Source organism: Xenopus laevis, chromosome 4S (assembly GCF_017654675.1).
Source record: "Xenopus laevis strain J_2021 chromosome 4S, Xenopus_laevis_v10.1, whole genome shotgun sequence".
In the NCBI taxonomy this organism is placed as follows: Eukaryota; Metazoa; Chordata; class Amphibia; order Anura; family Pipidae; genus Xenopus; species Xenopus laevis.
In genome coordinates this window covers 16045973-16061580 of record NC_054378.1, presented here as the reverse complement: position 1 = coordinate 16061580, position 15608 = coordinate 16045973, and the positions used below count along the sequence as shown (strand labels likewise).

General features: G+C 39.2%; 1 protein-coding gene across 8 annotated transcripts in view; it reads left to right on the top strand.

The window, feature by feature from the left end:
• The window catches only part of rag2.S (recombination activating gene 2 S homeolog), a 29097-nt gene extending 16136 nt beyond the window's left edge, over positions 1-12961 (top strand). For 3 of the 8 annotated variants that reach the window (XM_018259243.2, XM_041591103.1, XM_041591107.1), the window contains exon 2: positions 10645-12961. In XM_018259243.2, coding sequence (XP_018114732.1) covers positions 10663-12225 — 1563 coding nt within the window. In that variant the 5' untranslated portion in view covers positions 10645-10662 and the 3' untranslated portion in view covers positions 12226-12961. 8 annotated transcript variants of the gene reach the window in all.
• Positions 12962-15608: the final 2647 nt, after the last annotated feature.

Below are 15608 nucleotides of genomic sequence, written 5' to 3'. Positions count from 1 at the left end.
TTGAGCCGACTGGGTTTCCTTCTCCTTTAAGTGAGATTATTATTATTTCTATAGTGCCATTGTCTCCCGCAGATACAAGATTTCACCAGCCTAGATGCACAGTACAGTTACATACAGGTAGGAGACAATAGAACAGAAGGTTACTGGTTAAATTAAGGAATGTTGGCCTGGAACATAGTATTTGTACCTGGATAGAGAACTGGCTAAAAGATAGACTACAAAGAGTGGTGGTAAATGGAACATTTTCTTATTGGACCAGTGTTGTTAGTGGAGTACCGCAGGGCTCTGTACTAGGTCCCTTGCTTTTCAACTTGTTTATTAATGACCTGGAGGTGGCCATTGAAAGTACTGTTTCTATTTTTGCAGATGATACTAAATTGTGCAGAACTATAGGTTCCATGCAGGATCCTGCCACTTTGCAGAGTGATTTGTCTAAATTGGAAAAATTGGCAGCAAACTGGAAAATGAGGTTTAATGTTGATAAATGCAGGTTATGCACTTTGGCAAAAATAATATAAATGCAAGTTATACACTAAATGGCAGTGTGTTGTGGGTTTCCTGAACTGAGAACGATCTAGGAGGTTTTTTGGATAACACGTGGTCTAATTCTGGGCAGTATCATTCTGTGGCTACTAAAGCAAATAAAGTTCTGTCTTGCATAAAAAAAGGCATAAACTCAAGTGATGAAAACATAATTTTGCCTCTTTATACAGTATGTCCCTGGTGAGGCCTCATCTGGAGCATGCAGTGCAGTTTTGGACTTCAGTCCTTAAAGGAGAATTCAACCTGTTCGGGAAAAAACCCCGTACCCCCCACCCCAGGTAGACGCTCCTCCCCGGGGGGGGGGGTAGTTAACCTCCTGGAGGGAGGGGGGTCTACCTGGGGTGGGGGGTATGGGGTTTTTTCCAAACAAGGTTGAATTCTCCTTTAAGAGGCATATAAATGAGCTGGATAGAGTGCAGAGACTAAGTGCAACTAAACTGGTTAAAGCAGGGGTGTCCAACCTTTTAGCTTCCCTGGGCCACATTGGAAGAAGAAAAATGTTCTGGGGCCACACTCGAAATACACACTAACACTAACGCTAGCTTTTGATTTATTTTGTAAAAGTAAAAGAAAAGAGGGCGTCATAAACCTACTGGGATTTTTGACATTGTGTTTGAGAAACGAATGTATCAATATCTGGTTGAATGGAAGTAGTTGCAATTCTCAGTGAATTCTCAAGGTGCTCATCAGATTTGGTTCTAATTTTACTCTGTGTGTTCATTCTTGAAAAAAGTTGCTGACAAATGTAGGCGCTGCATATATCCTTAGCATAGCGGTGATGCCCCTGGTTTAGAGAGATGGAAGACTTTAATTATGAGGGTAGACTGTCAAGGTTGGGGTTGCGAGGGGACATGATTACACTTTACAAGTACATTAGAGGCAGTGGGGTAACTAATTGTCGGCGGGCCCTGGTACAGGATGGGTACCCGTGCCATCCTCCCTATGAATCGAGTGCCCGAGTGGCTGGAGTATTTTCGGATTTGGTCTTTTATCATCCTCGGGGTATAATAAATCACAAAAAAATGTAGGTTTTTTTTTCACCAAACATTCAGATTTCATAGTAAAAAAAAACCTTGAATTTTTCAAGTTTTCAGCATTCGAACTTTAATAAACAACCCCCATAGCATGGCTCTTATACTGTACCCAGTGGCACAACTACAGAGGAAGCAGACCCTGCAGCTGCAGGGGGCCCAGGAAGTTTAGGGGCCCTAATTCATATACATTTTAATTAAATATTGGTAAAACAGTTCAATCTCTAGACATTTTGGGGTCCCGAAAGATAATTTGCAATGGGGCCCAGTAATTTCTAGTTACACCACAGCACCCTGTAGTCCTACGGGTACATGTAGGGCCTTATTGATCAAAATCCAAACTTTTCTGAGTATTTATATAAAAAAAAGTCCAACCAAACTATAATCCACGATTGGACCTTATTTATTATTAAAAAAGCACAATTTAATCTGATCCTGGACAAACTCGATAAATACGAGCAAAACTCCAAATCGCATGAGTTTTTTCCTGAATCTCTCGATTTTTTTTCAGGTTTTTATCGCAAAGCTGGAATTTTTGGGATTTTTGGCCAAAAAGTCAGAAATAGCTGTATTTTCAGGCTAATTCCAGAGCAGACCACAGAAACCCCCAAAAAAGATAGGGACCTCTCCCATTGACTTACTGTATATACAACCTCGGTAGGTCTGAGATGCCAAATTTTCAGATTAGGACTTTTTCCACAAAAAAAAGGTTTTTTTTGCACTGAAAATTCAATTTTTTTGAGTTTTTGGCATTCAGACTTTAATAAATAATCCCCTATGTGATGCATTTCCTTTTAATTGATATTGTCTGGGAATGAATGTAAATGAACCAAGGGAGATTACAGTAACCCCCGCCCCAACTTCCCTGAATTGTCAGGGGCCCCCTCATCTGTATGGTCCTGTGTATGGCCATGCTGGTTTTGCCTGTCTGCAGCACTCAGTGGCAAAGTTATTAAATGTGGGCCCCCGTGGGCTACATTCACAGACCCCCTTCTTGGCTACTGCTGGATGCATACAGATCCGGGCACCCAAGCTCTCTCTATTGGGTCAGGTTCAGTGTTCGCCACAGCCTTGCCTGCCTTCATCTCTGCCTGAGCAGGCCCAGCAGCACAAATAAACATAAATATTAAAAGAAAAGAAAATAGAAATAATAATTTAAAAAACTCTAGATGGACTCCTGATTACACTGGGCAGCCTTGGGGAGCCTGTACATCAATTCACCCCTGGTGGCACGACATGTAGCAACATCAAGGTATGTAGGGTCATTCTGTTCAGCACTACAGAATATGTTGGAGTCAGGTCCGGACTGAGAATTAAAATAGGCCCTGCCATTTCAGGTACACAGAGGCCCAATCAACCCACATAGAGGCCCGAACAGCCCACTAAATACTGACTTTCTATGGCACCTTATAGCAGCCCCTCAGCCACAGATTGCCACAACCCACAGATTGCCAGTCTGGGCCTGGTTGGAGTTTATAAATAATAATAATATAACTGCTGAGCACATTTCTGTTTATCCAGACATTCTGCATAAAGCATTGCTTGCTGCTCATTTCTACTTGCTGCCCAATATACGAGGCTCTTCTCTCTTCCCCACTGAATCTTGCAACATATATTTCTCAACTCAGATACTGTATAGTTGCTGTACTGTAACCCATACTGCCTTCTTTTACATCAGAGACCTGCAGTGGGTCGGATACCCGTGGGTAACCCTAAAAAAAGAGGGTAATCTGCAGATAGAACTTTCGGGTGCGGTTACAGATGCGGGTTGACAGTGTGTGGGTTGGGTTGCAGGTCTTATCAATATCGAGTTTTACTCCTTTACGCGTGTTTTAAAAATGTTTTTCCTGACCACACCTACTTCTAATAATGTCACTTCCGGTTTACAACGACAGCACTTACTGTTTCTTGATGGCTAGCAGGTTGCAGGTCCAAACTGGTAAAAATGTGGGTTGCTGGTTTTGCACAGGACTCTACTTTACATATAGGAGCTGATATGGGAGACAGAGAGAGAGAGAGAGAGGGAGAGAAAGCACAACACACAAAACTCAGACAACTGTGATATAAAAGTGCCATCTTAGCCTAAAGTCACCATCACTCTGCTCTGCTATCTCAGTGTCGGACTGGCCCACAGGGATACCAGGAAAAGTCCCAGTGGGCCCAGGTGTCAGTGACCCTCATGCTGCTAAACATTAGGCCTATTTCATGGCCATTCCCTATTTCTATGAGAACAAAGAAGATCAATAGATGGAAAAATAATTATAGTAAAGTAAAGAGACTAGGAGAATAGAGGTTGAGTGAGGAGAGGAAGAAAAATAGTACTGAGAGTGGCCCCTGGTCTAAGATTAATTGGCGGGCAATTACGGGTAAATACTATTTTTTGAGACTATAGGGGTTAATTTACCAACACAGATGCTAAATTGCACTAGTGCAGTTGCCAGTAGCAACCAATCAGAACTTAGGCTACTACATGTTCGAAAATGAAAGCAATTGACTGATTCGAGGCTGTGGGTAACTGTTCTGTTGCAATTTAGCACTAATATTGGTAAATGAGCCTCTATATGTGTCTTTTAGGCACTTGTAGGCTGAGACCGGTGTCCTAATCCCCTGTGGGAGGCAGCAGGCACAGTGAACTAACCACACTTTTTTTGGTGGTTTATATGCAAATGGAGGTGGTTGAGGGAAGGAAACGGTGGCTTATGTTTTGGTTTTCATGCTTTCAAGTTATACAAAGGGATGATTTAGCACCATCTGTATCAAGTAGGTGGCCGTCAGCTCAAATAATAATTTCCATAACTTACATCTTGTATTCAACTTCTGTTACACTACTACTCCCAGCATCCCTTCATGGGCTGTACTGGTGGCAGCTAGGGTCAATACAAGCAGTGCCTCGCTTTGGGGTCCATGGGGCAGTCTACTGTGGAACAATATTGTACAAAAACTGATCTACAGATTAGACATTAGACTACAGATTCAACTCTCTACTTTTGGTATATTCTAGCTCACCTATTTCATCAAGGCTTTATTCTCCTTCATTATTACTCACCCCCTGCTTTAACGACTATATCCCACCTATTTTTACTTCTGGGCAATTTATACCCTCATTATTACTCTCCCGAGGGTATGTTCCCATTCACCTCTACCTTCCTGGCTATATTTGCTCTTATTCTGTGTTTATGTTCTGTTTGGAGTTGGGCTACAGAGTCAGACCCACAGGAACATTTAGATCATTTCATTCCTTTGTTGCCATGTGGTTTAAAGACACACAAATCAGGTACAGACACCTGTGTGTAAGGGCCCAGATCCTTCTTAGGGTTGGAAGAAGGGACATTGTAACGCTCCTTAAACACGTGCAGCCTTTCTGTAACCTACATAAGCACACACACATTCACATACACACACCTGTGTACTAGTTTACATGGAAAGGCCGTCTCCATAGACTCCATTATAATCAAATAATCCAGATTTCTAAAAGTGATTTCCTTTTTCTGTGTAATAATAAAACAGTAGCTTGTACTTGATCCCAACTAAGATATAATTAATCCTTATTGGAAGCAAAACCAGCCTATTGGGTTTTTTAACGTTTACATGATTTTCTAGTAGATTTAAGCTATGGAGATCCAAATTACAGAAAGATCCATTATCCAGAAACCCTTAGGTCCCGAGCATTCTGGATAACAGGCCCCATTCCTGTATTAATATTATGCTTCCCTTGGACCAGGGTCCCAACTGGTTCCCAACCCCTTTATATGCTTTTTCTTGTCTTTTAAAACATAACCTTCCCCAATATGTAATAGTAATGGAATTGATAACCAGGCACATTGACTGGCATCAGCTCTGCAGTTTTAAATAATAAGTAAAAAGTGTCACTCTTTGTGTTAGGTATATCGCTAAGGGTATATAAAGCCAAAAGTTGACCTGATTTACTTTTACATGGGCTTCTTATTTGAGCACTTTTGCATCAATTTACTGTTTGTTTGCTGTTTCTGTGATACTTGCATTTTTAGATAATAATACCAGGTTATCGGTTGAACTGAATTAAATGTATAGAAAGTGCATTGATAGTTAGGAATGCTGACTTTTTGACTGTTGAGTTGAAATACAAAAAAGTCAGAATTTTTAGAGAAAAAAAATCTTCATTTTTTCAGAATTTATTAAACCAATAGAGTGTTAAAAGTCCGTATAAACAAGTACTCCAACTCAGACCTGCCGAGTCAATGGGAGAAGTCCCGAAGTTATCCTGATCTGCGCTGGGTTTCGTGCAATAATCCGAAGACTTTGTGGTTTTCGGTCAAAAATCAGAAAAAAATCTTAGTTTTTAGGAGGATAATCTGAAAAATTTGTATGATGCAAGTTTTTTTCTGCACAGGAAATTTTTGGAGAAATGTATTGATAAATAAGGGGGGAAAAACCTGTGTGGATTTGGCCGGAATAGTTTATAGAAGATATTTTCCGAAATTTTAATAAATAACCCCCTATGTGTAATTTTGCTACTTTTTCACCCAGTTTCAGTCTGTGGCTCCATTGAAAATGTCTTCTCTCCGCAACCCTAACAACTGTCCCGAAATGTATGAGTGAAAGGGTTAAGCAAGTCATGGCAAGATGAGCTTGTGAGTTAAGCAGTCACAGGCCGTTAGCCACATCAGTGCAGGCAGTAACACATCTGCACCCAGGCACTGGGGCTGCTTCCTGGTCTCACCATTTCTCATAGAGCACAGAGGGAAGAACAGACTTCAAACAGGGTCCTACAGAGATACCAGGTATGTCACGCTCATACATTACAGCTTAATTTATTAACATTTTCCTACAAGTATATATTAGAATTGTAGAGTAGGCCAAAACATTGGTCCTAAACTGTTTTAACAATACAACTGTAGTTTTAAGACCTGAGAGTACTGATCTTTTCTGGATGGATATATATATATTATATACTGTATATATAAACAGGTATGGGACCTGTTATCCAGAATGCTTGGGACCTGGGGCTTTTCAGATAACAGATCTTTCTGTAGTTTGGATCTTCACACCTTAAGTCTACTAGAAAATCATGTAAACATTAAATAAACCCAATAGGCTGGTTTTGCCTATCTCCAATAAGGATTAATTATATCTTAGTTGGGATCAAGTACAAGCTACTGTTTTATTATTACACAGAAAAGGGGAATCATTTTTAAAAATCTAGATTATTTGGATAAAATGGAGTCTGTGGAAGACAGCATTTTTGTTATATGGAGTTTTCCGGATAACGGGTTTTTCGGATCCCATACCTGTATATGTTCTATCTGTCTGTCCAGCAACTGTCATATTGGAACAAGGAAGGACTTTTCTTATATGTGTTTATCAGAGCCATGAATGATATTCCTCCCTTTGGAGGGCAGGCTGTGAATATGTCTCATCTAAGGCTCCATTAAATGCAATGGATTAGGTTGGGGATTTGTTTGGGCAAGAGATAAACAAATTACTGAACGTGGCAGCAATTTTACTTGATATATCTGTATAGGACAAAAAAATCACTGGTCCTTTGAGTGTATATAAAACCCATTTTGATGCTACTGTCCCTTTAAATGGGGTCAAATATTCTCAGTTATACATCTGATTGGCCGGATAATGCCAGGGTTTGTAGATTTACTGACATTAATTAGTGAAACAAAGAAACCAACCCCCCCCCCAACCAAGAGGAAGCAGGTTTCTAAGGACAATCATCCTGGCAACCAGATGGGCATGAGGAAGTTAGCAGGCTCCCTACTAAAGACCAAAGCCTCCAAAGTCACTAACCTTGTCCCTGTATATTGAGGATTCAATGCACAACAAGGAAAATTCCAAGTCCTTTTTCAATGTGACGGCAGACAGGGCTGTGGTGTCTATTATAGAAATCCGTCTGAACTCCATTCCCAAGGGAAGATGACTTATTACAAACAGCATTTTAAGGTTCTCTTGTAACATCAGCCCATAGATTTTATGTTCTAAGGAACTGGGCAACCCCTGAAAGCAACTAGGTAGGTCAGCAGGTAAGCCACCTACCGACAGCAGGGTTGCCAGGTCTAATTTTCAGAACCAGCCCAAAACTAGCCAAGAGGCACTTCAAAAGTAGCCCAAAAATAGCACAATTAGTGGAGTGGAAAAAAGTCTAAAAAATAAATGAATATATGTGAAAGTACGTTTTACACCGGTGCAGAGAATAGGACAATTCAGCAAGAGTCTGTTGCACATAGAGGGGCAGATTTATCAAGGGTTGAAGTGAATTTGAGGTAATTTTCTAAGTAAAAAAACGTTGAATTCCAAAGAAATTTTTTGGATACTTCGACCATCGAATAGGCTACTACGACTTTGAATTTGATTCGAAGTAAAATAGTTTGAATATCCAACCATTCTATAATCGAAGTACTGTCTCTTTAAAAAAACTTCGACTTCAATACTTCGCCAAATTAAACCTGGCAAAGTGCTATGTTAGCCTATGGGGACCTTCTAGAGCAGTTTTCTAAGTTTTTTTTCGAATCCTTCGTTCGTTTCGAAGGATTTAATCGTTCGATATTCGAGTCGAAGTATTTCAATTCGATGGTCAAATTTCAAAGTATTTTTAACTTCAAAATTCAACAAATCTGCCCCATAGTGATCTGCCTGTCACTGTGAAAATTACCTGAAATACAGAGTTGGGTGAGTCTGGGGCATCACCAGCTGCATTAGAGGGGTGGTCCACCTTTAAAGAGATACTGACACCAGGAAATAATACCTATCATAATTATATCTATCTTAAGATTGTCGTTGAATGCTAGTTATAATTTTGCCATAAAAGTATTTGCCTGACATTTTTACGTTACCTTTCTTACCCCCTTTTTTCCCTATGAGGGGGCTGCCATATTTGTGCAGCAATAGTCTGTTAGCATTAGAAACTGGCAGGTTAAGAAGGGACAATCAGGTTGACAAAACAGCCAGGTTTAGGAACTTCAAGTAACAATTACATACAAAAGCAGAAAAAAAACTCAACTTGACCTATAGGTAACTTTTCATTTAGATTAATATTCTGAACTCAAATTTTTAGTGTCAGTATCACTTTAAGTTAATTTTTAGTATGTTATAGAGTGGCTAATTCTAAACAACCTTTCAGCTGGTCTTCATTATTTATTTTTTTTTATAGTTTTTTTAATTACTGTATTTGCCATTGCCTTCTGACTCTTTCCAGCTTTCAAATGGGGGGTCACTGACCCCATCTAAAAAAACAAATGCTCTGTAAGGCTACAAATGTATTGTTATTGCTACTTTTTATTACTCATCTTTCTATTCAGGCCTCTCCTATTCATATTCCAGTCTCTTATTCAAATCAGTGCATGGTTGCTACTAGATTGCTGAAATTGCAAACTGGAGAGCTGCTGAATAAAAATCGAAATAACTCAAAACCCACAAATAATAAAAAATGAAAACCAATTGCAAATTATATTGGAACATCGCTTTCTTCTACATCATACAAAGAAGTTAACTCAAAGGTGAACAACCTCTTTAAGGGGAGTTTTACTGGCCTGGCTCAGAAAAATACTATTGGGCAGATGGGGGTCTGTTTGGGCGTCTGTGTACCAGAAATGCCAGGGAATCCCAGCACATGCCTACGCCTCTCCCTTCGAAAATCCCATATACGCACGACTATTTAGTCCAAATGCATTAAAGTCAACGGGCGTCCGAATAATTCAGACGTGCAACAATTTTTATGCTCGTGACAATTTTGACGCACGCCAATTTTTTTTTTGATTTAGCTGATTTTCCACCAGTGAATTGTCGCCGCAGTTTCGCTTTCTTTTACGTACTAAATTTTGGAGATAATGATCCAGCACTGCAGTTAATTTGCTTGCGACGAAACGCAGAAATTTACCAGAAATTCATGTCTGGCGAATTTATTTGCCCATCACTACTCCTTGACTCTGAAATGCTTACTAATCCATGCTTACTAATGCTGATGCAGCTTTAACTCATTACCGCCCTTCCACACTGAAAAATCTGAACCAGGGGCACAAATTTGGAAGACCAAGCCATGGCCCCCAGATTCCAATGGCTATGTGGAAAACTATGAGGTTTCTGATTAAAAGAATTAAATATACCCATGTCCCTTTGGTCTTATAACTGGCTCTATCTCCACGCCTGAGCCCACCTCCTCATTGCTCTTTTTGTTCCCCAATATGTATGTAGTTTATCATAGCCCAAGATTATGCCTGCCTTCCATTTAACCTATGCAAATGCCTGTTGCACTACAATGTCTTTTGCTCCTATCGGAGCTCCTTTTTACTTTCTTTTTTTTTATGTTGTTTTGCACTAACCTGTGACATATGCATTACTTTGCTGTTTGTATGTACCACTAAGTGCTTTATTTACTGAAAAACTTGCTAATAAAACATAAGTTACAAAAAAAAAAAGAATTAAATATATTTCTTTTACAGAAAGGAATCATCAGCCACTGCTGCTTATTTGTGGCTAGACATACCAGGGAGTGTTACATTAGCATTAAAGAGGTGATTCGCCTTTACATTAACTTAACTTTTAGTATGTTATAGACTGGCTCATTTCAGGCAACTTTTCATTTGGCCTTCATTTTTTTTTTTTTATCATTTTTTAATTATTTGCCTTCTTCTGACTCAAATGGGAGGTCACTGACCCCATCTTAAAAAGTCAAATTCGAATATGATCAATCTCAAAAATCAATTTGAATTTTTAAAAAATTTCGAATCAAGCTTGAATAATTCCCTAGTCTAATTTAACAGTTTGAACCATAAAAAAAAATCGAAAATTCAAATCTTCAATTCCACCCTTCTTTAATTTGCCCCTTTTTGTTACTTTTAATTCCTCATCTTTATATTCAGGCCTCTCCTATTTATATTCCATTCTCTTATTCTAATCAGTACATGGTTGCTAGGGTAATTTGAACTCTAACAACCTGAAATTGCAAACGGGAGAGCTGCTGAATAAAAAGCCTAATAACTCAACAACCATTATATCATACTTAATAGCCCAGTTCACTGTTATTAATAGTTTAGACTGTGTTGGCAAATAATGTAGCATCTTATGACTTTTTTCTTTCTTTTTGCAGACCTACACAGTTGCTGTGATGACCCTCCGGATAGTAACGCCTGGGAGTAACACATCACTGATCCAGCCTGGGTTCTCTTTGCTTCATTTTAGCAGCCATGTCTTTTACTTAGGGCAGAAAGGCTGGCCTAAACGTTCCTGCCCTACTGGGGTTTTCCTGTTGGATCTCAAAAACAATGATTTAAAGCTCCGGCCTGCCACATTTACCAATGACTCCTGCTATCTCCCTCCACTTAGGCATCCAGCTGTGTGCAGCTTCTCAGCCAGTCAAGGTGGGGAGATCACACAATACCTCATACATGGAGGAAAGACCCCAAATAATGAGATCTCTCATAAACTATACATTATGACCATGGCATTTCCAGTCAATAAGAGATTTTCACTCTGTTGCTCAGAAAAGGATCTAGCAGGAGACGTCCCTGAAGCTAGGTATGGTCATTCTATGAATGTAGTTTTTAGCAGGGGCAAGAATGCGGTTGTGATGTTCGGTGGAAGGTCCTATATGCCGTTAAATCAAAGAACCACTGAAAACTGGAACAACGTCATTGATTGTGAACCATTGGTTTACCTTATTGATCTCCAATTTGGGTGTTCTACCAGCTTTAACCTTCGAGAGCTTCAGGATGGACTTTCCTTCCATGTTTCTTTAGCAAGAAATGATACAGTCTACATTTTTGGGGGTCATTCGTTGGGGAACAATTTTAGGCCTCCCAATGTCTACAAGATAAAAGTGGATCTGCCGCTTGGAAGCCCGGCTGTATCTTGCACAGTCATAAACAGCAAGATATCTTTCTCTAGCTCCATAGTAACTCAGACCAGCCCCGATGAGTTTGTCATTGTGGGGGGATACGAGTCTGATAGCCAGAAAAGACTTATATGCAATGGAGTTTTTCTGGATGATGAAACCATTGACATTCAAGAAATAGAGACCCCAGACTGGACCGGGGAAATTAAACACAGCAAGACCTGGTTTGGTGCTGATATGGGAAAAGGGGCAGTTTTATTTGGCATCCCAGTAGACAATAAGCATCAAAGCACGGACTGCAGTTTTTTCTTTTACGTACTAAATTTTGGAGATAATGATCCAGCGCTGCAGACGTGTAGCCAGGGATCGACGGAGGAACAAGAAGATTCCATGCCTCTCGAAGACTCTGAAGAATTTACATTCAACAGAGACGGGAACATTTTTGACGAGGATACTTACAATGAAGACGATGAAGACGATGAATCAGTAACTGGATACTGGATCAAGTGTTGCCCTGACTGTGATATGGATAGAAACACCTGGGAGCCTTTCTATTCCACGGAGCTCAACAAGCCATCCATGATCTTCTGCTCCAAAGATGGCGGCCACTGGGTGCATTCGCAGTGCATGGATCTATCAGAGACCATGCTCAAATACCTGTCTCAAAACAACATCAAGTACTTCTGCAATGAACATGTTGAGGTAGCGAGGGGGGTGCAAACACCAGAGAAGACCCCGCCTGTAAAAAAGACTTCATTGAAATCCGTTCGCAAAAGAACAACAATCAATAGACTTTCAGCAGTCAAGAAATCTTTCCTCAGGCGCCTGTTTGAGTAAGTTGGGTTTGGCCCATTGCTGAGAGCAGTGTTGTCCGGCTCAGTAACGTAACTAACCCAGACTGGGCCCGGGCGTAGGATGTGCAACCAAGCCCCCCACCCATTCCAGACACAAATTCTTTTACCGGCGGAGAGTGTGTACGAAGGAAGCTGCATAGTTCTTACTTCTCTGGTGGGCCTAAACGGGTGCAGGTAGTTACGCCACTGGTCCAGCTTTTTCTACATAGTGGGTGAAATATCCAATATACCCTATATACGATATGATTATACTTATATTATACTTAAATGCCAAGGTCAAGTGGAGACAAATCTGAGGACCATAAATATTCCTTGAAGGACCATATCCTGCCCCCTGAGGCCCTATATCATATACAATTTGAATAAATACTGGTAAAACAAGTCAACCCCTAAACATTTTGGGAGCCTGAGAAATAATTTGCTGTGGGGCCCAGTAATATCTAGTTACGCCACTGTGTAGACTCCCTATTTTGCCGTTAGTCTACTTTATAGTTAAATATAGGATTATAGGATGTATGACAGATTAAATTTTCCTCTGTGGATGTATTTATGGACTGGGCTTAGCATTTTGCTTTGCATTGCATTCAATACGTAGCAGATGTATGAGAAGTAGTTGGCAAGAAGCTTGACCAAATGTAGATGTAACAAGCCCAAAATGTGTGTCAGATGTATTTGTTATTTTTGCTTTTTGAACTCTGAATAAAATGGTTTTACAAAAATGGTGTGTGTTTATGTCCATACAGAGCCTGACTTCTCATAGTGCGTTTGCATAACCCTCATTTGCTCTTACAGGTATGGGACCTGTTATCCAGAATGCTGGGGTTTCTGGATAACCTATAGTAATTTGGATCTTCATACCTTGGGACCTGGGGCTTTTCAGATAACAGATCTTTCTGTAATTTGGATCTTCATACCTTAAGTCTACTAGAAAATCATGTAAACATTAAATAAACCCAAAAGGCTGGTTTTGCCTCCAATAAGGATTAATTATATCTTAGTTGGGATCAAGTACAAGCTACTGTTTTATTATTACAGAGAAAAAATAATTTTTTTAAAAACAATTTGGATTATTTGGATAAAATGGAGCCTATGGGAGACAGCCTTTCCGTAATTTGGAGCTTTCTGGATAACAGATTTCCAGATACTGTATCCTATACCTGTACAAAAAATTAGCAGTTAGTAGGTTGCTGGACTGTTTTACATTTTATGAATAACCTGCCCAACCTGAGTATGATCAGATGGATATCAAGACAACTTTTACCATAAAGAAAATACAGTTGTAATGTAAAGGTCGATACAGAGAGATACTGGGAATGGATAGAGGTTTTAAAGGAGCAGTGACACCAAAAAGCATTTTAAAGTAATTAACATAAAATATACTGTTAGCATGCACTGGTAAAACTGGTGTATTTGCTTCAGAAGGACTACTATAGTTTATATAAACAAGCTGCTGTGTAGCCATGGGGGCAGCCATTCAAGCACAGGATACACAGTATATAACAGATAAGTACTACTATAGTTTAAATAAACAAGCTGCTGTGTAACCATAAGGGCAGCCATTCAAGCACAGGATACACAGTAGAAAACAGATAAGTACTACTATAGTTTATATAAACAAGCTGCTGTGTAGCCATGGGGGCAGCCATTCAAGCACAAGGATACACAGTAGATAACAGATAAGTACTACTATAGTTTATATAAACAAGCTGCTGTGTAGCCATGGAGGCAGCCATTCAAGCACAGGATACACAGTAGAAAACAGATAAGTACTACTATAGTTTATATAAACAAGCTGCTGTGTAGCCATGGGGGCAGCCATTCAAGCAAAAGGATACACAGTATATAACAGATAAGTACTACTATAGTTTAAATAAACAAGCTGCTGTGTAACCATAAGGGCAGCCATTCAAGCACAGGATACACAGTAGATAACAGATAAGTACTACTATAGTTTATACAAACAAGCTGCTGTGTAGCCATGGGGGCAGCCATTCAAGCACAAGGATACACAGTAGAAAACAGATAAGTACTACTATAGTTTATATAAACAAGCTGCTGTGTAGCCATGGGGGCAGCCATTCAAGTACTGCTATAGTTTATATAAACAAGCTGATGTGTAGCCATGGGGAGTTTTTTTATGGCCAAAACTGTCAAATTCGACTAGTTGTTAAAATTAGATTGGAGTTATTTTTAAAAATTCAAATTTGATTTTCAAAATTAATGATACACTGGCCCTTTAAGAACTTAAATTTGACTTTTTGCCACCTTAAACCTGCTGAATTGCTGTTTTAGCCTATTGGGGAATGTCCTGAGATCAATTGGGAGTTGTTTGCTGCCTTACTGACATTCAAGTTTTTTTCACATTCGAGTCAATCCCATTCGCCCGAGTTTCGAAAATTCTAATTTTTAAAAAAAAATTGTAATTGGTCGAATTCGAATTTATGGGAGTTTTAAATAACTGCCATGAACTCGAAATTCAACCCTTTATAAATCTGCCCCTAAATAAACCCAATAGGATTTTCTCCAATAATATCAGTTACATCTTAGTTGGGTTCAGGTACAAAGTACTGTTTTATTGTAACAGAGAAAAAGGAAATCATTTTTAGAAATGTGATTTATTAATGGAGTCTATGGAGGATGGTCTTCCCGTAATTCAGAGTCTTCTGGATAACAGCTCCTATACCTGTACTTGGTGGCAACTTTTAACTAGCATAAATCTGTGCTGATTGTAAAATAATAATTTTTTAAAATCTTTTAAGGCACAAGGATCCTCATTATAGAAATTCCCCAAGCGATCCAGAGAGTATAACCCACACCCATATTCGGATTTCATTTCCCACTTTGGGAATGTAAAATGTGTTAAATAATGCAAGTACACATTTAAATTCAAATTTCAGATTCAAATCTTTATTAAAAAAAAGAAAAAAACATGCAACAACAAATACAGTTTATAGTGAGATTATGTAGCAGCAATCTCAGCAATAAATCATGAACATTTTGATAAATAACCCCTAAGAGAATTTTTATTGAATGCTACTACCAACGATAACTCCTAAAAGAGGGGGTACAATTCGCTTTATAACAACAACAACAAAAAACTTAAATGATTACAAAATAAGGAGGAACAATATCAAGAATAAAATGTTTCAGATTTATTTAAAAAAAAAAAGTAGAATATCAAAAGGTTTTCTTGAAAAATCCAGTACAGTTATGGGACCTGTTATCCAGAATGGTCTGGAAGGGGGTTTTGCAGATAATCTGATCTTTCCGTAATTTGGATCTTCATACCTTAGCTACTTGAAAATCGCCCAATAGGCTGATTTTGCTTCCAATAAGGATTAATTATATCTTAGTTGGGATCAAGTA